The following is a 23,716-nucleotide window of genomic DNA, read 5'->3' as shown; positions in this document are numbered from 1 at the left end:
AAAAACCCTCACTATTTTAACTATTACAATAATAAAATATATTTATCTTTATTAAAGACAAGAGACTTAAGTATCGACAGCCGGGATATTTCAAGTGAATTATATTTTATTTTATTTCTAACTTCTCCTGCCTGTATGCATGTGTGTGATCGTGCCGTGCGTGGGTGGGATATGAGAAGGGGAATGCATGCTTGAATTAGAAGCTGAATGTCAATCGTACAATTGACCTGCAGAGCTGTAATATGCCTTCTCTCTTGTTCTCTTCTTCGCATGTGATGAAGAGAATGGACCAGATGTTGATTGCACTGCCATTTTCCCTCCGGTAAGTAGTTGCCGATTGTTACCTCTATTTCTAGTTTCATGTTCGACTGAGAGAGACGCTGGGAACGAACGTATACACTTTTTGCCACAATATTTGACTGAGAGAGTCTGAGTTCTAGACTTCCGATAGTATAAGTAAGGCCGGACGACATACGGATACGATGCCTTCCAGTGACTCCAAGGCGACTATTGAAAAACCTTGAAATGCTACAAAAGGAAAAGATGCCTAATGAAGTGTCATGAGTGTTTTACGATCGTCGAAGGGTTCAGTTTAGATGCTCCGTTACAATCTTCTTTTTCACTGTGGTTTGATCAAATGCATCCCTCGAGATGTAGATCTCGTAATAAGCTCGAGCCAGTCCAAACCCTCTCCATTATGAATACAATTCCATGCACGGGAAACCTCCAAATCTCACATCCTTGGCTCTATATATATAATGACTGCAATCCATCTCTGCTCAAAAAATCTTAAAAGAATAGAGCAAAATGGTTCTTGATAGATTTCTGGTGCTCCCACTTCTCCTCTCTCTCCTCTTCCTCTCTCTAGCCACCGGTCTCGTCCAAGACTTCTGTGTTGCGGATCTCTCGAAAGAAGACACCCCCGCCGGCTACCCCTGCAAACCAGTCTCCGAAATTGGCTACTGTGACTTTGTCTTCTCCGGCCTGGCCACCCCCGGCAACACTTCCAACCTCATCAAGGCGGCTGTCACCCCTGCCTTTGTAAGCCAGTTCCCGGCCGTTAATGGTCTCAGCATCTCTGCTGCTCGTCTCGACCTCGCCGTCGGTGGCGTCATCCCCCTCCACACCCACCCCCGCGGCTCTGAGCTTCTTGTCGTCATAGAGGGCAACATTACAGCCGGATTAATCTCCTCCAGCAACGACGTCTATGTCGCCAAGCTCCATGCTGGAGACACCATGATTTTCCCCCAAGGACTGCTGCATTTCCAGATAAACTCAGGCAATAGCCCGGTGGTGGCCTTTGTCAGCTTGAGCAGCCCCGACCCCGGGATCCAGATCACAGCGTTATCGCTGTTCAGCAACAACCTGCCGTCCGAAATTGTGGAAGCCGTCACTTTCCTGGACGACGCAGAGGTGAAGAAGCTTAAGAAACTGCTAGGAGGATCTGGCTAAGATAATGAATTCAAGTGTTTAACCTCCCTAGTGAATCCTATGTTCAGTTCATGTTTGCATTATGTGGTGATGTTAGTGTGGATTTTCTACTTATGTGATGTGCTACTGCCAGTGCTAGTGCTAATGCCAATAAGTTTTCCATTAATTTTCTTCTCCTATGAATTTATTTCTCCCTCACATATGCACATTAATAAAGAAATATGGAGACTTCATTAGTAACGATAAAATAAAATAAAATAAAATAAAATATAAATGAGAATACCCGGAGGTTTAGTATGCTTATCATGGTCAAACAAGAATTCCATGGCCACAATATCCACATGCAATCAAATATCATCCAATGGGAATCTTCAATATCTTCAAGTGTTATATCAAAGTGATATACCTGAACTGACAATACTATCGAAATTTTAACAATGACAAGAAACCGCGTTAAAGCCAAGAAAAAGGATATCAAGCAAAGAGAGCAATCCACGTTTCAACACTTTCTTACTTTCTAAGCGTTGAGGAACACTGTACAAGAATTGCAAACATATACTCTAGAAGAAGAGAGCATGTAGCATACATAAAAAATGTTTTTTGTTTTTCTTCTTTTAGCGTTTTAACTAAATCAGAGAATATAGAAGGAAAGATGACTTCAATGAGTGATTATTGCCTCGAATCTATCGATTGATGCATTCAAGCGACCATAATTCATATTGAACATTGGTTCCCCAGTGCCAACCGCCCTGTCAAGTATCGACTAATGTAAACTTGTATGCAATCGACTCAATATCCAAAACGTATACTATCATTCGAAAACTGTAACTTAATATGAATAGAAGCATCGAGTACTTACCCATGAATCTCAGGAAGTACATATTCTGCCCTCCAACCAATCCTCAAATCGACTCCTGGGCAAACACCAATCGATGTCTTGTTCCGGATCTGGGAAATGCCATCTCCACCCAAGCATGTAGATAGCTTCCATTTCCACCCAGTTGCATTCAAGTGGAAACTATGACCAATTCCTACCTGTGTTAAGGAACAACAAGTCATCGTGGATTAAGTATCTCGTCTTAATTATGTACTTCTTTGGTGCACAATCTGTTGATAATGCATCGCAATAACATAAAATTTTCGAGACAAACGGCGCATATCCAAGTAATGCATCTTACAAGTATAACTGGTAAAATTGTCATAAAAAATTATGTCAGGGAATAAACTTACTGAATTTAAGCATTACTTATTGTTGTTGGCTGGTTAAGTTTCTTTGGCATATGATTGTATTGAAAAACAAAAATTCTCTCTTTGTCGTATGCCTAGATAGTATCCTTTTTTTTATAAATATCATTAATTTCTATTTAATCTTACATCAAATGAAGAATAAAAGAACAGTGAGCTATGTTGGGAAAAATTTATAACATAAAAGTCCTATACACAAAGCAGCACTAATATCGTGAGAACTGAAAAGGACAAACAGAATACAACTACACAATTTTGTGATTGGCAATGTATCCCTGCCTTCCTACAATTCAAAATCAGCTGAGAAGAGAGAGAGAGAGAGAGATAAAAAGATTCATGTTGATGTTAGGCAAGCAATTGCATAAATTAATGGACATCACAACTTCCATGTAGACTTATACGGGTCTTTCCTTTAACTTATATACCTAGAAAATGAGACATCTGTAAAAGTAAATTTTATCTACCTAGAACATGCAAGTTAGTTACACTTGAAGCCCTTATATAAGTTTGCAACAAGGAATTATTGGATCATTTGACACATGGCCCAATCCTTCAGGACAGCGTAAATTATGGGATGCATGGGACAATACATGAATCATGGGCTTTATGAGAACAATAAGTTATATTGCAATGCAACTCACATAACTAAGCAAAACTAAATGAGAAAATTAGTGCAGCAAAAGTATACTTATGCACGTTCAGAAAAAAAGTTTGAGCAGAATGTTGTTCAGTCAAAGACAACAAACCTGGAGAGTCAAAAATTTAGTAAGAGGTATCTTCTTTGAGAGAAGACGAATATCTCCATGCAGGGGCTCATAAATGAACTTCCACCTCCTATCTGATGTTGTAGGTTTTAAAACTAGCTTTGCCTGATATTCATTGGTAGGAAAGTTGAAAAACTGAGACAAGAAAAGACAATCTATCAGCTAGCTGCAAGAAAACTTAGTTCAGGCAAAGTGCTGCAGAATGAACTCTCCAAAATAGCAGTCACAAACTTAGTTGCTGCAACCGCATAAAATAGAAACAATACTAACTGTTAAGCAAGGATAACTTCTCACGAGAATGTTGAATATGTGTATGTTGAACTCTCAAGCCTAATAATTACAAAGTTGAAAGTTCACTAGCCAGAGTAGAAAATGAAAGTTCCATGTTATAGAATTTGAGTTGGTTATATGACAATTTGAAAGCTAAAGAGAGTGTATAAGAAAATAAACAAAGGAACTATTTCACGAGTTCAGGATTCAAACCTGGAGAACCTAATATTCAGTTTCTGAAACAGTTTTCAGAGAAGCTATCAATTTTAGCATTCAAAAGATAGAATTGCAGGTTTTACTTCAACAGAACAAGGGCTCAAAAACAGAAGAAAGAAGTTTTCTTTTTTTTTTTTCTAAAAAAAAATTCAATCAGTGCGACAAGTGAATCATGAAGCATAATAAAGGTGTAATCTTATCATAAACTCACCGAACAAAAGGAAAAAACAAAGAAAGAAGAACACCTCGAGGTTGAGACCGACGCGGAAGCTCTCAATTTGCTTACGGAACTTGAAAAAGAGCTCGGACGGAACCACGTTGATGTTGTAGAGCTCGTCCAGAGTAGCCGGTTCGTTACGTTCTCCCCCGACGGGCGCCCAATCGGAGTCGGATGGACCTGCTGCCATAATTGCCGTGGAGAAGAAAACCCTAGAGTCCGGAAATGGAGATGGATCGATCCGACTGACGTGTCAAGGAGATACAGAAATACTTATTTTTCAAAACTAGAGGTGCTATTCGCACCCCTGACAGCCTCCTGTACCGGTCCTACCAACAGTTAGAAAGTGAGATAATTTAAAAATACTTCATATGTATTGGAAGGAAGATCATTTAAAAAGATTTGAAATTTTAATGTGTGTTAGGAGTTGGGAGGAGGGTAATTTAAAGAGATGATAAATTTTGATATATATTAAGGGTTGGAAGGGGGTAATATAAAAGGAGAGGAGCTCTGATATATATCAAGGGTTGAAGAGGGGTAATTTAAAGAAAAGAGATGTTTTGACAAGTGTCAATAGTTGGAGGATGAGTAATTTAAGGAGAGTGAGAGATTCTGACATGTGTCATGTGTCATGTGTGAAGGGTTGAAGGAAAGGATGATTTAAAGGGAGAGAAGGTTTTAACATGTGTCAAGAGTTGGATGGGAATAATTTGAGTGTTGAATTAGGAAAATAATTTAAAGAGTTGGAGGGAAAGATGATTTAAAGAGAGAAAAATGTTCTGAGTTAGATGGGGTAATTTAAGTATCGAATTAATTTTTTTTAAATTTAAAGGAAGGAAGAGATTATGTTAAAAATTATATAAAATAAAAAAATAAAAAAATTGATAAAAAATAATAAATAAAATTAATTAAAAATAAAACTAAATAAAAATTAAATAAAATTAAAAAATATATAAATATTAATAAAAATAATAAATAAAGTTAATTTAAAAAATAAAACTAAATAAAATTTAAATAAAATTTAAAAATAATAAATAAAATTAATTAAAAAGTAAAACTAAATAAAAATTAAATAAAATTAAAAAATATATAAGTATTGATAAAAAAATAAAAAAAATAAATTAAATAAAATTGAAAAAAAAAAAAATAAGGAAAAAACGACGATAGAAATGTCAGGGGAAGAGGAGGGGAGAGGGGGAAGCATTTTGCTCAATTCCCTCGGCAAGCAGATATAATAGGGCAAAAAAAGACCAACGCTACAATGCGAAGAGGGCGAGGAATGAAAAGATTTCACGAAATATAACATGATACTCCCCTGTGTATGTATTTAATTAGGAGTTATATGTTTAAATAAAAATCTCAATGAAATATTCAAGGAACATATAAATTCATAATTCATCATTTCATTTATTTATTTATTTATTTATTTTTTGAGTTTCATCATTTTATGTATTTATTTTTAAATAATTCATTGAGATTTTTTATTAAGTATATCATTTTTCTTTAATTAAACATTTGCCCTTTGATTTTTTTATTTTTTTTTAAAACTTGGTTCAAAATTCTTGAATGTTTATCATATTTAATAGAATATGATTTCCAATGGGAGACAGGATGAAGAATGTTGGTCTTCTTCCATATTTTCATTAAAAACAACGGTTTATTAAAATGATTGTTTTTACAATATAAAAAAAAAATTAAAAAACACAACGACCTATAAAAGTTAAAACAATCTAAAAGGATAGTGGTTTAAAATACTGTTATTTTAAATAAAAAAAATATGAACATAGATAACTGTTAATAAAATTGTTTTTTTTTTTTGTAAGATACTTGGGAGTTGTGAGAAACATAACAAACTTAGTTGTATTTTAAACGTGTATCGTAGCCTTAAAAAACCATTGCACAAAGACAATGGTTGTTCCAAACGGTTGTCTTTAACCCTCCAAAAAAATCAATAATTTTGCCTTCCAATTAAAAAAACATGCTCAATGACAACAGTTGACAAACCTATTATTTTAATTATAAAACATGCCCAATAGTTTAATAAAATCGTTATCTATTATCATATAAACAATGGACAACTATTAATTATTGTTGTAGACCCAAAAAAATAAGCTCAACAATAACTTTTAAAAATAATTATTTCTAACGTACATAAGACAACAGTTTTTTTTAAACTGTTATCTTTTTTTAAAAAAAAAAATAGACCAACAACAACGATTTTTAATAAAATCATTGTTAAATAAAAAAAATAACAATTTTTCAAAAAATCATTGTCTATTGGGTGTGGTTGAATTCTAAATTTCTTGTAATATTTAAAAAATATTTTGAAAGATATTTCCGAAAAATACTTTGAAAAATATTTGAAAAGTTTTATTCAAAGGTTATTTTTCACTTTGAAAAATTTCTTTAAAAAACCTTTAAATATTTTTGTTTATTAGATTGTAAATATTTTCAAAATTATTTTTGGAGAAATTCTTTGAAACTATTTTTCAAATTTATTTTGAAATAATAATTTAAAAAGTAATTTCAATTATTTTTTAAATCTATCTTGAAAACTAGTTTGCAAATTTAGGTTTACAAATGATTTATATTGTAAAATTAATTTTCAAAATGCTAAAAATCTTTTGAAGTCAAAATTTTCTATTAAAATATTTTTAAAAATTTTACTAACTCCTTCCTCTGATACACCTATAAGTTTTTTATCACTCTGCACTAATTATTACTTGATTGTCTATTTACAATTTGGTCTACTTATCTACATTATTTTTTGATGAATATCAAAGGGGGATGATAAGGGCCAAGTAAGAAAATAAATTCAACTTGAAAACCTTAATCCTAAAATGATCAAGAGAATAAAATAGCAATTGATCTTTCTTAAGTGTTTCGCTTGAATCAGTTATTATTACTATTTTTTTCATATCTTTTCTTAACTCTAACCCATATTGTCATTGCATCAAAAGAGAGAGATTATCGGTGCAATTTGTACTAACAGTCTAGCTCAGATTTTAATGAATAATAAGTGAGTTAAGTTAGGTGTTATCATAATCTAACTTTGTTATTGAGTGTACATGGTTGACTAACTTGACGGGTCAAGAGGACCTGACATCAAGTAGGAAGTCTAGTCGGGATGTTCGATTCTAGAGTGGTAAAGTCCGAATGTATGATTCCGATAGGAGATCAGGATGTGCAATTCCCGAGTAGCGAAGTATGGATGTGTGATTTCAATAGAAAGACCTGGTGGGTCAGATTGACGTCAAGGAGGTAACTTGACATACGGTAAGTAAAGGTAAGTAACTTGAGGAGAGTGACTAAGTGAGGATGCGTCCTGATTGAGCGGACAGTAGACGTTAATCCAATTTAGGTCTATTTCAAAAACCTAAATTGAGATCCTGACTAGATCTTGGCCTAGAAGACAAGGTCTAAGTCATAAATTTTAATATTATTATTGTACTAACTTTATTTTTCAAGATAGATTATTATTATGTTAGACTAACCTAACTTGCAAGGCAAAAGGAGCAAAAAGACCTTGAGTGAATAGTACCTAAGGTGCCTTCAAGTATTAGAAGTCCGCCTTTGCATTGTTCATGGAAAGCGCCTTTGATGCTATGGAAGACATCTTCAAAGGGATAAAATTTAGACTTCATCATAGATAAGGAGTAACGAGTTTGGGATTAGATTTGACACATTGGAGGCACCTTCAAGGCTTTGGGTGGTGCCCTCCACACCCTTTAAATGGGTGTCTCGACCAAGCCTTTTAAAAAAACTTCATACGAGATTCTACGTGTCCGATCGACTTTCCGACTGTTTCAGCTTCCTGTTGCTGCCCTGCTATGACTCTATTACCCCCGACTGCTGCTGAGAAGCTGTCCAAACACCGAGCTCGAGTCCACCATCTACAAAAGTGTTCAGTAACACAATTTAATTCATATACTTAATTTCTATAAACGAAAAGTGTAGCTTGTTACACTCTTTCGATTCTTGTATATTTGATCCCCTCTTCCGATTGTTCTGGAAGAGATTTTTAGTTACTTACCCATCGATAGGTCGTGAGACCTGGGTTTTGGAGCAAGAATCGTCGAAGGCTCCGAACCAAGTAAAAATCGAATCGTGTATTTTACTTACTTTTTCTTTTATATTTTCTTTCCGATGCGTACTTTGATTTCAAAACCAAAACGAAAAGATTTTTAAAAATCACCCCCCCCCCCCCGCGCGCGCGCGCGCCCTATGTGTATCTCGATCCAACAATATGACCATTACTTATAAGACAACTAATGAAGATATGAATGGAAACATACCTATAAGCTAGGAGTCGCCTTGATAGTAGTATTGAGATGAGATCATTTGTAAATTCATATTGATTAGAATAAATGTGCCCACTTTACTAAACCTGCTGGAAGCTAGAAAGAATTCATGAGTTGAATTCAGGATTAAACTACATCTAGATCAAAATTTGTACGATGTTAGATTTATAGAAAACATGTGCTCTTTATTAGTAAATAGAATAACATCATAGCATGTGATTTATATCACATGTGCAATAGTGATAAAAATTAGTAGGAGAATGGATCTCTGCTTCTCTATAGATCTTGAGATTATAAGAAAAATCTCAGTTTTACCCTCAGTGACTTGTTAGTTGTCTACTTGAAGTTCTAATCAGCGACTACTATTTTAGTATATATCCTGATAACTATAGTTGAATTGATTTATAGAACATGACTAAGAAAGTGATTGATTAAAATGAATAGATTTTAGCTAAAAAGTAAAAGTAAAACAAATTTACATCTTTGATATTTATTCACTAGTTGACCAATTATATTTTTTGTTTAGTACTTAAAATGTGATTATAAATAACTATAATGATAGGAGATATTGAATATGCTCTTGACATAATAGTCATTATGAGAGATTAGAAATGATTTAATTTAAGTAAATGCAAGATATGGATATCTCAGATTTATAAAATGTACAACTTTTTTGATATTAATCTCTCAATATGCTTACTGTCATACAAACTATTTTTCTTTAGAAATATGAATTGGATGTTCTTATTTAGTCTTTGTGTCTTAACTTGGATGAGTAAGAGATGTTGATAGTTACTGCATGTAGAACATTTATTGTAACTGCATAGTGCAATTTTTTAATATAGTATATAGTTGTGTCCAAGTAATACAAAAAAAGAAATGATGAGATTGTACGGTCGTAGTCAGCATCCCATTGGAATTTAATTGTCTAACAAAGTATTTTGAAGAAAGGCAAGCTCCGATCGACTGATCATGAGATGAAGTGGGATAATGCTGTGATTCGCCCGATTAGTCTTTATGATTCTTTGAGATTGCATGAGTGAGTCATGTCTTGGAGAGCCCGCACTTCGCTCGGGTTAGTTTCAATTCCTCGCTCGGTCGTAATGTAACCGAGGAAATGCCCGCTCTTTGCTCTAAATAGACATTTGCTAAGGTTAAGCTTCAATCTATAATACCTCAGGGTTTTGGCAACTTTCCTCAACATCTGTGCATAAATCCACCTCTTGGAGGGACTTAATAAGAATATCGTCAACATAAACCTCCATATTCCACCTGATCTACTTTAGGAATACTTTATTCATGAGTCATTGGTAAGTTGCTCCTGTATTCTTTAGTCTGAACGGTATGATATTATAACAATAAGTTCCTTCAGCGGTTATGAAGCTAACATTTTTCTGGTCATTCTTGGTGAACGAGACTTGATGGTAGCCCTGGTATGTATCCAGTATGAAAATTAACTCGCAACCAGAAGTTGAGTCTACCACTTGATCAATCTGCGACAAGGTATAGTAATCCTTAAGGCATACCTTGTTGAGGCCTCTAAAGTCGATACAAATCCTCCATTTATTTCCTGGCTTAGATATCAGGATTGTTAGGATCGATGATCGCGGCTAGAGAGGGGGGGTGTGAATAGCCGCCCCAAATTGCTCGTTTCTTCCTACGATTAGGGTTAGCGCAGCGGAAATAACTAAATAGAAACGCAAAAAGGAAAGATCAAACCTCAAACTCGAACTCGACGATGTAACGAGGTTCGGAGATGAAACTCCTACTCCTCGGCGTGTCCGTAAGGTGGACGAGCCCTATCAATTCATCGGTGGATGAGTCCCCGGAGAACCGGCTAATAAATACTCCTTGTGGGTGGGGAAACCTCGCCACAATAGCTTGCAACAGTAATATGGAAATATAAAGAAGAGCAAGAAGCAAAATACAATACAAATGTATGAAACACCTTCGCTTACTTGCCTTCTCTTCGACTGGATGAAGCAGCAGCTTCAAGCGACGCCTACAACAGCAGGAACCCAGCCGAAAGGAAGCTCACGCGAAGCTTAGACGAGAGCTCAGCAAAGCTCTAGAGAAGAAACCAGTAAGAACTTGCAGAAGCAAGAAAAAATCCTGTAGAGTCGCTCGACTCTTTATATAGCTGAACCTGCAAACCTGTGAAGGCAGAAGAAGACACAGAAGACCGAGATCTAGCCGGTGTCACTTACAACGGCTAGTCCTGGACCGATCAGGCTCCAACCTGATCGGTCCACACTGTCCCTGATCGGTCTTGGGGACCGATCAGGCTATGTCCTGATCGGTCCAGGAGGAGTCTGATCGGTCCCTTAGATCGATCAGCCTTTCTCCTTCTTCTCTTCTATTTGCTTCCTGATCGGTCTTCAGACCGATCAGATAATCCACAGAAGCATTCTGTTTGATTACTGATCAGTCACCAGACCGATCAGCCGTATCACTAGATCGATCCCCAGATCGATCCAGAGCTTGGTTTTTCCCAAGTCTCCCAAACCTTCCAAACCAACATCCGGTCAACCTTAACCTGTTGGTACATCATGCTTAGCATCCGGTCACTCCCTTGACCTGCTAAGACTCCCCACCAAGTGTCCGGTCAATCCCTTTGACCCACTTGGACTTTTCTCTTCGTGTCAAGTATCCGGTCACTCCCTTGACCTACTTGACCTTCTCAACACCAGATGTCCGATCACCCTTGATCCATCTGGATTTTCCCTTGCCCGGCTTCACTCACCAGGACTTTCACCTAGCTTCACTCACTAGGGTTTTCACCTGGCTTCATTCACCAGGATTTCCAATCTGCCCGGCTTCACTCACCAGGACTTTCCAACTGCCTGGCTTCACTCACCAGGACTTTTCCGTCTGCCTGGCTTCACTCACCAGGACTTTCCACATCCGGTCCAGAGAACGAGCTACCGAGCCCTCTCTGACCACAGTTCGGAGAACGAGCTACCGAGCCCTCTCTGACTTCCATCCGGTCCAGAGAACGAGCTCCCGAGCCCTTTCTGACCATAGTCCGGAGAACGAGCTACCGAGCCCTTTCCGACTTCCATCCGGTCCAGAGAACGAGCTCCCGAGCCCTCTCTGACCACAGTCCGGAAAATGAGCTACCGAGCCCTCTCCGACTTCCCATGTGCCAAGCTTCCATACTTGGACTTCTCCCATGCCAAGCTCCCTGCTTGGACTTTTCCTGTGCCAAGCTCCCTGCTTGGACTTTTCCGAGTCAGGTCAACTTACCTCGGGTCAACCAGGTCAACCTTGACCACGGGTTGCACCCACAATCTCCCAAGCTTGTATCCTTGTCAATCATCAAGATACAACTTTTCTGCTCACGTCAAACATTGTCAAACATAACTCGTCAAACATCAAAACACAACTCGAGTCAAGTCAACTCGAGTCTGGTCAACCAGGTCAACCTTGACCTAAGGTTGCACCAACAATCTCCCCCTTTTTGATGTTTGACAAAACCCATAATCAAACCCATAATCAAGTTAGGTTAACCCGATAACCTAACTTAGGTTTTCCAATGTTCTTCCCTGAACATTCTCTAGACATTCTCCATTCTCCTCAAACCTACACTCTCCCCCTTTTTGACACACATTAAAAAGAGTGAATCAAGGTCAAGAGTTTCTTCCTAATGAAAGTCCCATACCTTTCATTGAAACCCTTAATTTCCCCCTTGACACTAGAGTCAACAATTAACTTAGTGATAATCCCATATCACTTAAGTCTTTTGGAGTAAAAACTCCCCCTAAAAGTCAACTCCCCCTTGACTAATAGGTAAAACTCCCCCTAAAGGTCAACTCCCCCTTAACCATTGCACCAACAATGTCTTGGAGAGTTTCAACCCTTTAGAAATCCAAAACACCACTTCCATAGCTGCAATTTCAGACAAACAGTCGAAATTCAGCAACTTGGCACGCCCTGATCGGTCACCAGACCGATCAGCCTTCACTGGATCGGTCCAGTGACCGATCCAGCATCCCCTGGATCGGTCCTAGTGACCGATCCACTCTTTCCTGGATCGAATTTTTCTTCTCCCGAAATTCAGAAACCTCTAGAAAATTACAGAAAATTCTAAAAATTATGAAATTTTGAAGATACATTCCTCATAACATATACTATCATGGAAAAATAGTTTTCTATGAAAATAACTTTCATTTTTCAATCTTGATACAAAGTTCAAAAGTCTTTGAAATAGCTCAAAGTTAACTTATCTTTGTATCACTTTGTTCAATGATGAATGCTATCACTAGAAAAGCTTCATCAAGGTTTTTCAAATCAATTTTGAAATGATTTTAAACCATTTAATTTAGGACCACAATCTTTGGGCTAAATGTACATGACTTGTACATAAGCTTTCCCTATGATCCTCAATTTCGAATTAGGCTCATCTAGGCACAAGAACTATGCACCTTGATCCTAACTCATCATCCTAATATCTCACACACATCTAAGGTGTATCAAAAACACATCCAAGTCAATTTTGATGTGAGATATGGATTTAGGTTAGCTTATTCTAAGTTCTCTTGTATTTTTCTAAACAACAATTTGATCTCCATATCAAATTGTGTTTCTTATCCTTAAATCAAGTTAATTGATCATTAATGCACAAGATGATGACATGGCATATAATTGTATCATAAATGAAAACATGTGCCAATGTCATGATGTCATGGCATAAAGTATTAAACTTAAATAAAGCATGACATTTAACTAACCTAAGCATTATCATGACATTTCAAATGATCATAGATTAAATATGATGTCATGACATGGCATATGGCAAACAATATATGGCAAATAACATGTCAAGGTATAGAAAATACCTAATTCTAGCCTTAGTTGCCATTTTTGATAATCTTGATCATTTTGCCATAGGTTCTATATTCCTAAGTGTAATAGACCTAAAATCAAATACAAAAGATTTTTAGATAACTATGTGTCAATTAGATTGACTCTAGAAAATTCCTCAAATGTGGTTGGCACATCCTAATTATCTTAGGAATAATTTTCCATTTCATTTTCAAGGCTTGATTACACCTTGAAAATTCCTAAAGTGCCACCTTTTGCCATGATTAGGTTAACTACCTAGTCAAGTAAGGTTGTCACACCCTAACTCATCTAGCGTGATGGAATCACGCTCCTAGGAACCCAATACCTATTGGAGCTCATTGGGTTCACTAAGTATTCACTAGGGATGACTTCCCTAGCAACCCTTCTAATGACCCTCCTAGGCTTTGAAGCCTTGGTCATTTGGGACTCATCAATATCAACTCTAGGGGTGACTCCCCTTGTGACCTTGGTGATGGTCTTCCTTACCCTAGATTTTGTTCCATAATCTAATGGAACATTGTGATAAGTGGGCTTGACCACTTGGGACTTAGGTTTGTGACCCAAACCTTTCTTGTCCTTGGACATTGGTTTTTGACCCTTAAACCCTAGAGATGACTTCTCCAAGTTCTTAAGAGCCTTTTCCAAAGTATCAAGTCTTGACCTCAAGACTTGATTCTCCTTCTCTAATACCTCAATTCTTAATTTTTCATTTTTCTTTGAGGTATTCCTAGGCATATGTCTAGATGATTTGAGATTTCTACCTAGGTTCTCCTTAGCCTTAGATGAGTTAGTCCTAGGCTTGGCTTTCCTAGTGTTATCCTTATCTAGGCTCACATGTTTGGCACCTAAGCATGTGTATCGATTTTTATAATTATCATGCTTATCATTATTGTCAATTGCAATCAAACTATTAGCATGCATCTTACTAGTATTGCAATAATGTGCCTTAGAGATTACCTTAGGGTTTGCCTTAGCTCCCCCTATCGATGTGCTCGGTCTCTTGTCCTTGTGAGATTGCCTCCCCCTCGGACATTGGCTCCGATAATGTCCCCTTCGCTTGCATTGGAAGCACACCACGTGCTCCTTGCTCTTGCGTATCGGGACTCCGACTTCCTTGATCTTTGGCGCCGGTGGAGTCTTCCTAACCCTCTTTGGACATTTACTCTTGTAATGTCCAAATTCCCTACACTCAAAGCACATTATGTGTAATTTGCTAGAAATTAAAATGCTTGAGTTACCTAGGTTTGAGGATGGATGAAAGCTCTCTTCTTCATCCCTTCCGGAGGTAGACGCTTCTTCTTCTTCTTGCTCTGAACTTGAAGAAGAACTCTCCTCCACTTCATCCTTAGATGTTGAGTGTCCCTCAACTTCTAATTCGACACTTCCATGATGTGAGCTACTTGGCTCACTTGACTCCTCCTCATGGCTTGAATTGGAGCTCTCCTCATGGAACTTCGCCAAGTTGTTCCACAACTCCTTGGCATCGTTGTAACCACCTATCTCACACAAGACCTCATTAGGTAATGAAAATTCCAGAATTTTCGTTACCTCGTCATTGATTCCGGATCGGTGGATTTGATCCTTCGTCCACTTTTTCTTCTCGATAGGTTTTCCTTCTTCATCCATTGGAGGAGCGAAACCTACTTGGACACAACTCCAATTCTCAAGATTAGTCATAAGAAAATATTTCATTCTTACCTTCCAAAACGCGAAGTCGTCGCGATCGTAGAAGGGCGGGATCGTGACGTCTTCTCCAAAACGATCCAATCTCTAGCTCGTGCTCTCCCGGGTGTTGATCCGACGAAGAGCGACCTCGCTCTGATACCACTTGTTAGGATCGATGATCGCGGCTAGAGAGGGGGGGTGTGAATAGCCGCCCCAAATTGCTCGTTTCTTCCTACGATTAGGGTTAGCGCAGCGGAAATAACTAAATAGAAACGCAAAAAGGAAATATCAAACCTCAAACTCGAACTCGACGATGTAACGAGGTTCGGAGATGAAACTCCTACTCCTCGGCGTATCCGTAAGGTGGACGAGCCCTATCAATCCGTCGGTGGATGAGTCCCCGGAGAACCGGCTAATAAATACTCCTTGTGAGTGGAGAAACCTCGCCACAATAGCTTGCAACAGCAATATGGAAATACAAAGAAGAGCAAGAAGCAAAATACAATACAAATGTATGAAACACCTTCGCTTACTTGCCTTCTCTTCGACTGGATGAAGCAGCAGCTTCAAGCGACGCCTACAACAGCAGGAACCCAGCCGAAAGGAAGCTCACGCGAAGCTTAGACGAGAGCTCAGCAAAGCTCTAGAGAAGAAACCAGTAAGAACTTGCAGAAGCAAGAAAAAAATCCTGTAGAGTCGCTCGACTCTTTATATAGCTGAACCTGCAAACCTGTGAAGGCAGAAGAAGACACGGAAGACCGAGATCTAGCCGTTGTCACTTACAACGGCTAGTCCTGGACCGATCAGGCTCCAACTGATCGGTCCTCTCTGATTGGTCTTGGGGACCGATCAGCTAAGCTGGACCGATCAGGCTATGTCGATCGGTCAGGGAGTCCTGATTGGTCCTTGGACCGATCATCTTCTCTCTTCGATCGCCTCTTGCGCCTCGATCATGTACGGCTTCTGATCGATTCTTGATCGGTCACTAGACCGATCGGTAGTATCATGGATCGGTCCCGGATCGATCCGAGCTTGGTTTTCCCAAGTCTCCCAAACCTTCAAACCAACATCCGGTCAACCTTGACCTGTTGGTACATCATGCTAGCATCGGTCACTCCCTTGACCTGCTAAGACTCCCCACCAAGTGTCCGGTCAATCCCTTTGACCCACTTGGACTTTTCTCTTCGTGTCAAGTATCCGGTCACTCCCTTGACCTACTTGACCTTCTCAACACCAGATGTCCGATCACCCTTGATCCATCTGGATTTTCCCTTGCCCGGCTTCACTCACCAGGACTTTCACCTAGCTTCACTCACTAGGGTTTTCACCTGGCTTCATTCACCAGGATTTCCAATCTGCCCGGCTTCACTCACCAGGACTTTCCAACTGCCTGGCTTCACTCACCAGGACTTTCCACATCCGGTCCAGAGAACGAGCTACCGAGACCTCTCTGACCACAGTTCGGAGAACGAGCTACCGAGCCCTCTCCGACTTCCATCCGGTCCAGAGAACGAGCTCCCGAGCCCTCTCTGACCATAGTCCGGAGAACGAGCTACCGAGCCCTTTCCGACTTCCATCCGGTCCAGAGAACGAGCTCCCGAGCCCTCTCTGACCACAGTCCGGAGAACGAGCTACCGAGCCCTCTCCGACTTCCCATGTGCCAAGCTTCCATACTTGGACTTCTCCCATGCCAAGCTCCCTGCTTGGACTTTTCCCGTGCCAAGCTCCCTGCTTGGACTTTTCCGAGTCAGGTCAACTTACCTCGGGTCAACCAGGTCAACCTTGACCACGGGTTGCACCCACAATCTCCCAAGCTTGTATCTTTGTCAATCATCAAGATACAACTTTTCTGCTCACGTCAAACATTGTCAAACATAACTCGTCAAACATCAAAACACAACTCGAGTCAAGTCAACTCGAGTCTGGTCAACCAGGTCAACCTTGACCTAAGGTTGCACCAACAAGGATGACGTTTGCTAGCCAGGTCGGGAACTACACCTCTCGAATATAACCGGCCTCCAGTAGCTTGCCCATCTCCGCCCAAATGATTTTATTCTAGTCGACTCTGAAGTCTTGCTTCCTCTTCTTGACCAGTTGGGCATCAAGAAAAATATGGAGTACATGCTCCATGACTGTGGGTGAGATGTTGATGATCTTTTTAGGCTCCCAAGCGAAAATATCATTATTACGTGTTATACAAGCCACAAGCTCTTCTTTAAGTTCTGGAGATAGGTCGACAACTATCTGGGTAGTGGCCTCCGGCCGACCTAGTCGAATTTGGACCTCCTCATTTTCTTCATACACTAGTGTGGGTGGCGTCTCCCGGATGACGTTAATCTCCATCCTCTAGATCTTCCGGGGAGGTGTTGGCCTCTGTCTTGATGATATTAACGTAGCACCTGGTCATCTATACGAAATTTATTTTTTGGTATAAGGTTAAAACAACTACCCGTAATTCATTTAAGGCCGATTGGGCCAGAATAACATTGTATGCCGAGGGCATGTCTACGACTATAAAAGTTGATAGGCGCATCCTCATTAGGGGCTCCTCCCATAAGGATAAAGTCAGCTTTCTTTGGTCGAGCGACTGAACTTTGTTGCCCGTGAAACCATAGAGTGGTGTCATCATGGGCTAGAGCTCGTTCAACTCTATCTGTAGTTGCTCGAATGTTTGCTTGAAGATGATGTTGACCATGCTGCATGTGCCAACAAAGGTGCGATGAATGATATAATTGGCTATAATAACCTTAATTATTAAAGAGTCATCATGGGACACTTCGACCCCTATCTAAATCCTAGGGCTTGAAGCTAATCTCGGGCCCTTGCGTCTGCTCCTTACTACAATTGACTGCGTGAATCTCCAGTCGACAGGCATGCAACTTCCTCGCCCGGTTAGAATTTCCATCGGTTGGGCCTTCGACAATCATGCCAATATCTCCCCAAGCGGGGTTGTTGCGATTTTCTTCTTGTCGCATCGAGGGTTGCGCCTGCTGGACTCGAGCGGGGGCCTGAGCTCGGTCTCCCTGTTGCTGAGGCGTCGTTTACCGCTAATCGACGTTTTGATAATCTCTCCTCGATGAACTATTCAACCGTTAATATTGTCAGTGGTTGGGAGACAGGAAACGCCAGCGGTATCCTTGGTTGGCAGCCTGGTGATTCCCTCGATTATAATGATAATAATCTTGGATGTTTGTTAGAATGTATACTAAAAGTCTAGCTTTTTGTATAGACATTTATATTTTGAAATGAGAAACACTTTGATCAAATGTTACATTTTATATTTATATGTTAATGCAGTTGTCCATTTAATTTATATTGTAGATAACATGGTGTGTGGTGCCACACAGAAGATCATATTATCAGTTCCTTATAAATTATAAATAGTAGCTCACGACCGAGATAGATAGGGATAAATCATTGGAACGGTTGTAGTGTAATTTGGTATTAGTCTATCTTGACTATAAAATTATACTAGTACACTATGTGTGTATTGAGCAGGACCATTTGAGGTTGTTCGATTTATACTGACTGCATAAAAAAACAGAACCTCTGTTATTATGGATGTGTGTTCTCTTAATCCTAATATAATAACAAGCACGTATACTTAGTATTTATTTCTTTGACTTATCAATAGGTGAGATTTATTCGTTAAATTAATATGCCTGATGAGTTGGGAGATAGTACCATTTATATGGCGTGTTGTTGATTATAAAAGGAAACTGTGTCCTATTTATTTAGGTTGATGATGTCCCCTTGAGGAGCTCATAAGGATTATCATGTAAACCGTGCAAGTGGACTTAGTCCGACATGATAATAAGGTTGAGTGGTACTACTCTTGGAGCTAGATGTTAATTAATTGAGTTGTCAGTAACTCATTTAATTAACGGACATACGATATCTTAAATACAGGGAGATTAACACATTCATGATAAGAAGGAGCCCATATTGTAATATGAGATTGGTGCGGTAGTTCAATAATAACTCTTTAGTGGTATGAGTTATTATTGATGAACTTGAGTTGGGTGTTCGGGTCGAACACAGGAAGCTCAAGTCCATCAGGAGGTCAAAACCAATTTATTCTCTCGGTCCCTGTTGTAGCCTCTACATAGTCTTGTATTCACTCATTTGATTTTGTTTCCTACCTAAGAAAGGGGGCGGCCAAGCCTTGCTTGGTGCCCAAGCAAGGGGCGGACCAAAACAAAAGAAAAAGAAAAGAAAAGTAAGATAAAAGAAAAGAAAAAAAAGGGAGAATTTTTCTTAACAGAATTAGAGATTTTTCTAAAAAGAATTATGTTGATTTTTTTCTTAGAAATTTTCTAAAAAGAATTATATTAATTCTTTCCTAAGAAATTTTTCTAAAAAGAATTATGTTAATTCTTTCCTAGAGATTTTTTTCTAAACAAAAATTCTATTAATATTTCTCCTCTTTTATCTGATGTCAAAGGTTATAAAAAGGGAAGAAGTCATGTCACCATAACCTAATCTCTCTTGAGTTGTTTTCTTTGCTTGTGGCCGGCACCTCATCTCTTCTTTTCTCTCTTTTCTTTTCCCCTAGGGTCGGCGCTCACCTCCTCTCTTCCTCCTAGGGCCGGCGCCCCACCTTCTCATCTCTTCCTCCCTTTCCTCCCTCTAGGGCCGGCGCATATCTCCCTTGGTGGCCGGAGCTTGGAGGAGAAGAAGAAGAAGAGAAGAACCACCCTAGGTGGCCGGCGGTTTGAAGGAAAAGAAGAAGAAGGAGGTGCCCCTTTTCTTTGCATCTTTTGGTGGTAGGCGGCTTGGAAACAAAAGAAGGTTCGGGTGGTTTGTCTTGGTAGATCGTCGCCCACACGACGTCCAAGAAGAGGAGAGGAATACAACAGAAGATCAAGATGTCATTGTTTACGAAGAAAGGTACAACTAGTTATTTATTCCGCAACGCAACTAGTTTTGTTTTCTTTGCATGGATCCTGAAATAGCAACACAAGAGGCTACGATCTTGTGCTTCGATCAAAGTGTGTTTTGATCAATCAAGAACTTGCTTGATTGATCAAACACATGTCTGATCAAGCAAATGGTTTCCTAGGAATAGTTCTGTCCTTGTACAAATTTTTATACAGGGGATTTACACAGAACGGAATTCCGAGCGCCAACAATGTCGTGGGTCGCCAAGTGGTGGTAGGTACAAAATCTGGGTGGAGTCCATCTAAGGCATCAGGGCATTCCACCTGCTTGGCCTCCACATGTTGTATAACTTGAGGCCGGAGCTCTGGGTGATGTGGGGGAGGACCCGCTCGGGGCCCCATATAAGGAAGAGGTGGAGATGGTGCTCGGCACTTGGGAACAGATGCTTGAGCGGGCGTGGAGACTTCTTTCTTCCCAACAGACCGTGCTTCCTCCACATTAATATATTTAGTCGTTTGGCTCAGTAGATGATCAAAATCTCTTGGAGGCCTCCTGATGAGATTGAAAGAAATCATTGTTGGTGAGCTCTTGGGAAAATGCACTCACCAAAATTTCTAGGGTGGCCGAGGGAATATCTATGGTCACCTAATTGAATTTCTTGATGTAAGCCCGGGGCGTTTCCTTGGACCCCTATTTGAGTGAAAAGAGGTTCAAGGGGGTCTTGTGGTAACGACGATTGCTGGCGAAATGATAGAGGAAGACCTTGTGGAAATCTTAAAACTATAGATGGATTCAGCTAGAAGTTGCTTGGACCACCTTTGTGCCAAGCCAGAGAGTATAGTGAAAAACACTCGACATTTCATGCCATCCGTATATTGGTGAAGGAGGGCGATGTTTTCGAACTTTAGTAGGTGATCCTCTGGATAAGTTACCCCAACATATTCCCCTATTGCCAAGGGGTGGTAGTATTTCGGCAATCTATCTCCAGTACCTCTTGGGAGAATGGTGTGTTGATCTGCTCGGGAGAGCTGTAAGCATTGGGGCATTTCCTTTTGCGTAAATCTCGAGTGGGCACGAGCTGACTGTTGGTTAGTCCTAGGAAAACGTACCGGTTCCATTATACAAAATTTTTTGTACAAGTGTCGAACCTTTCCTTAAATAACCTATTGTGCTATTTAGAAGTTAAATTAGGAATCGCAGACGGAACTTAACATCATTGATTCCAAATTTAACTTATCCGTTCTTAATGATTTAGATTTGAATCGCAAGCGGAACTTAACACTATTGATTCAAATCCACCTATGTTATTAATTCCATTAAATATTAATTTTCAAAATTGACTTCCAGGACTGCATAGCGAGGCACATGGACTTCTTGGATATGGGAGTAACCACCACCATCTAGTCAAAGCCTTTTAAGGAAAGCTAATATTTAATTTCCTTAAATAACTCTAGGTTAACCATAAAGAACAATCGAATCACAAATTCGAAAAAGAAGAAAACATAAAATCGAAAAATAAATTCGATAAACTAGATCTAATTGCCTCTTGTATTTAGAATTCTTACAAAGAAAATAACTAGTATGATGCGGAAGAAAACTACTAGTTATACCTTCTCTTTGTAAGCTAATGACCTCGAGATCTTCTGCCGTATTCCTCACCTCGCATTGGACGTCGTGTGAGCGACGATCCTCCAAGATGAACACCACCCAAAGGCTTCTTCCTCTTCTTCTAAAATCCGGCCACCACCACCACCAAGGAGAAAAGAGCAAAGGGAAAGGAGAAGGAGAAGGGGTCGAACACACCAAGATCTCCAAGCAAGCGAATAAGAGTTGTGTCTCATGAAGCCCCCCTCACCCCTTCTTTTATATTACTTGCCCAAGGCAAATAAGGAAAAACTTTTTACAAAAAATAAAATCACCCCTAGTTTTTCCTCTTTCCTTTTTATTTTTCCTTTTCTTTCCTCTTGATTGAATCAATCACCAATTTTGATTTTGTGATGATTTTATTATTTTTAATATGGCCGGCCCCTTGCTTGGGCACCAAGCAAGGTGGCCGCCCACCTCATCAAGGGAAAAAGGAAATATATTTTTTATAAAATTTTACAAGAAAAATTCTTATAAAATTTTACAAGCTCTCTTTCCTAAAGTAGGAGTTAAAAAGGAAAGTTCTAAAAATTAAAACCATGTTTTAAAATTTAAAACTTCTCTTATAAAATTTTCTTTTTTAACATGATGATAGAAAATTTTAATTTTAAAACTTATCTTCCTTTTTTTTCTTAAACCATGAGGATGGTTAAAAAAGGAAAGTTTTAAAACTTTTAAAACCTCTATTAAAACATGTGGCAAAATTCAAATAAGGAAAGTTTTTAAAATTAAAATCTCTCTTTTAAAACTTATAGTTTTCTACAAAGAGAAGATTTTAAAAATTCAAAACAACCCTCATATTTGAATTAATCTTAGCCGGCCCCTACAAGCTTGGTCACCAAACAATAGGGTCGGCCCCTATAAAGAGGATGTGGCCGACCCTTGCTTGGTCATCAAGCATTGGACCGGCCCACTTCTTAGACATCAAGAAGAGCCTTACATTTGGATGGACTTGAGGCTATAATGAGGCTACGACAGGGACCTAGAGGAGAAATTGGTTTTGGCCTTCCGATGAGCTTGAGTATCCCGTGTTCGCCCCGAACACACAACTCAAGTTCATCGATAATAACTTATTCCACTATAGAGTTATTATCGCACTACCGCATCAATCCCAAATTACATTATGGGCTCCTTCTTATCATGAGTGTGTTAGTCTCCCTGTGTTTAAGATTACGAATGCCCACTAATTAAGTAAGTTACTGACAACTCACTTAATTAATATCTCGCTCCAAGAGTAGTACCACTCAACTTTATTGTCATGTCGGACTAAGTTCACCTGCAGGGTTTAACATGACAATCCTTATGAGCTCATCTTGGGGACATTCTCAACCTAAATAACTAGGACACATATTCCTTCTATAATCAACAACACACACTATAAGTAATATTATTTCCCAACTTATCGGACATATTGATTTATCGAGCTAAACCTCACCCTTTGATAAGTCAAAGAAATAAATATTAAATATATGTGCTTGTTATTATATTAGGATTAAGAGCACACACTTCCATAATAACTAAGATCTAGTTCTTTTATTAAGTCAGTACAAAAATAACTTATCTAAATGGTCCTACTCATTAAACTTAGAGTGTACCAGTGTAATTTATTAATCAAGATAAACTAATACTTAATTACACTACGACTATTCCGATGGTTTGTTCCTTTCCATCTTAGTCATGAGCAACTGTTTATAATTTATAAAAAATCGACAACATGATCTTCTGAGTGTGACACCACACACCATGTTATCTACTTATATAAATTAATTGAACAATTACATTTAACAAATAAATGTAGATATTGACCAATGTGATTCTTTTATTTCAAAATTAAATGTTTACAAAAGCTAGGCTTTTAGTATACACTCCAACACCGACGAGAGAGTGGGCATCCAAATCAGGGTCTTCAACAACTTCCCTGTTCCTTTCGACCAGATGCTGAACCAGGTCATGAACTGTTCGCTCAGCACCAACGTGCTTTCGGCAGTCATTGGTGACGTCGCAAGTTCCGTCGACACGAAGGTGAAAGCCATGGTGGTGATGAACTTAAGGTCGGGATACTCGAAGCGGATCAGGGAGGTGTACCGCCAGCAGGCGACAGCGATAGGGGAGGTCGTCCAAGTGTTCCAACCGAGCCACGAGGAGGCACAGGCGATGGAGAAGCGGGGCCACAACGTGAAGGCGCTGGCGCCTCAGCGACGTCCTTGTGATGTCGGTCTGGTTGACCTTCGGGTATG

The 23,716-nt window shown here is 39.2% G+C and overlaps 2 protein-coding genes across 2 annotated transcripts; one reads left to right on the top strand and one right to left on the bottom strand.

Moving 5' to 3' along the window:
- The first annotated feature begins 783 nt into the window (after positions 1-783).
- LOC121987919 (germin-like protein 8-14) lies at positions 784-1,597 on the top strand. Its single transcript, XM_042541622.1, has one exon. The coding sequence runs from the start codon at positions 808-810 to the stop codon at positions 1,450-1,452; it is 645 nt and encodes a 214-aa protein (XP_042397556.1). The 5' UTR covers positions 784-807; the 3' UTR covers positions 1,453-1,597.
- A 308-nt stretch (positions 1,598-1,905) lies between these two features.
- LOC121986260 lies at positions 1,906-4,401 on the bottom strand. The gene is made up of 4 exons (XM_042540127.1): positions 4,172-4,401; positions 3,423-3,575; positions 2,291-2,466; positions 1,906-2,180 (listed from the first exon to the last, which is right to left on the bottom strand). The coding sequence occupies exons 1-4, from the start codon at positions 4,331-4,333 to the stop codon at positions 2,090-2,092; spliced, it is 582 nt and encodes a 193-aa protein (XP_042396061.1). The 5' UTR covers positions 4,334-4,401; the 3' UTR covers positions 1,906-2,089.
- Between the last annotated feature and the right edge of the window lie 19,315 nt (positions 4,402-23,716).

The sequence above is a fragment of the Zingiber officinale genome, chromosome 5B (assembly GCF_018446385.1).
Source record: "Zingiber officinale cultivar Zhangliang chromosome 5B, Zo_v1.1, whole genome shotgun sequence".
In the NCBI taxonomy this organism is placed as follows: Eukaryota; Viridiplantae; Streptophyta; class Magnoliopsida; order Zingiberales; family Zingiberaceae; genus Zingiber; species Zingiber officinale.
Note: the sequence above shows the minus strand (reverse complement) of the source record. Positions and strands in the feature narration are given on the sequence as shown.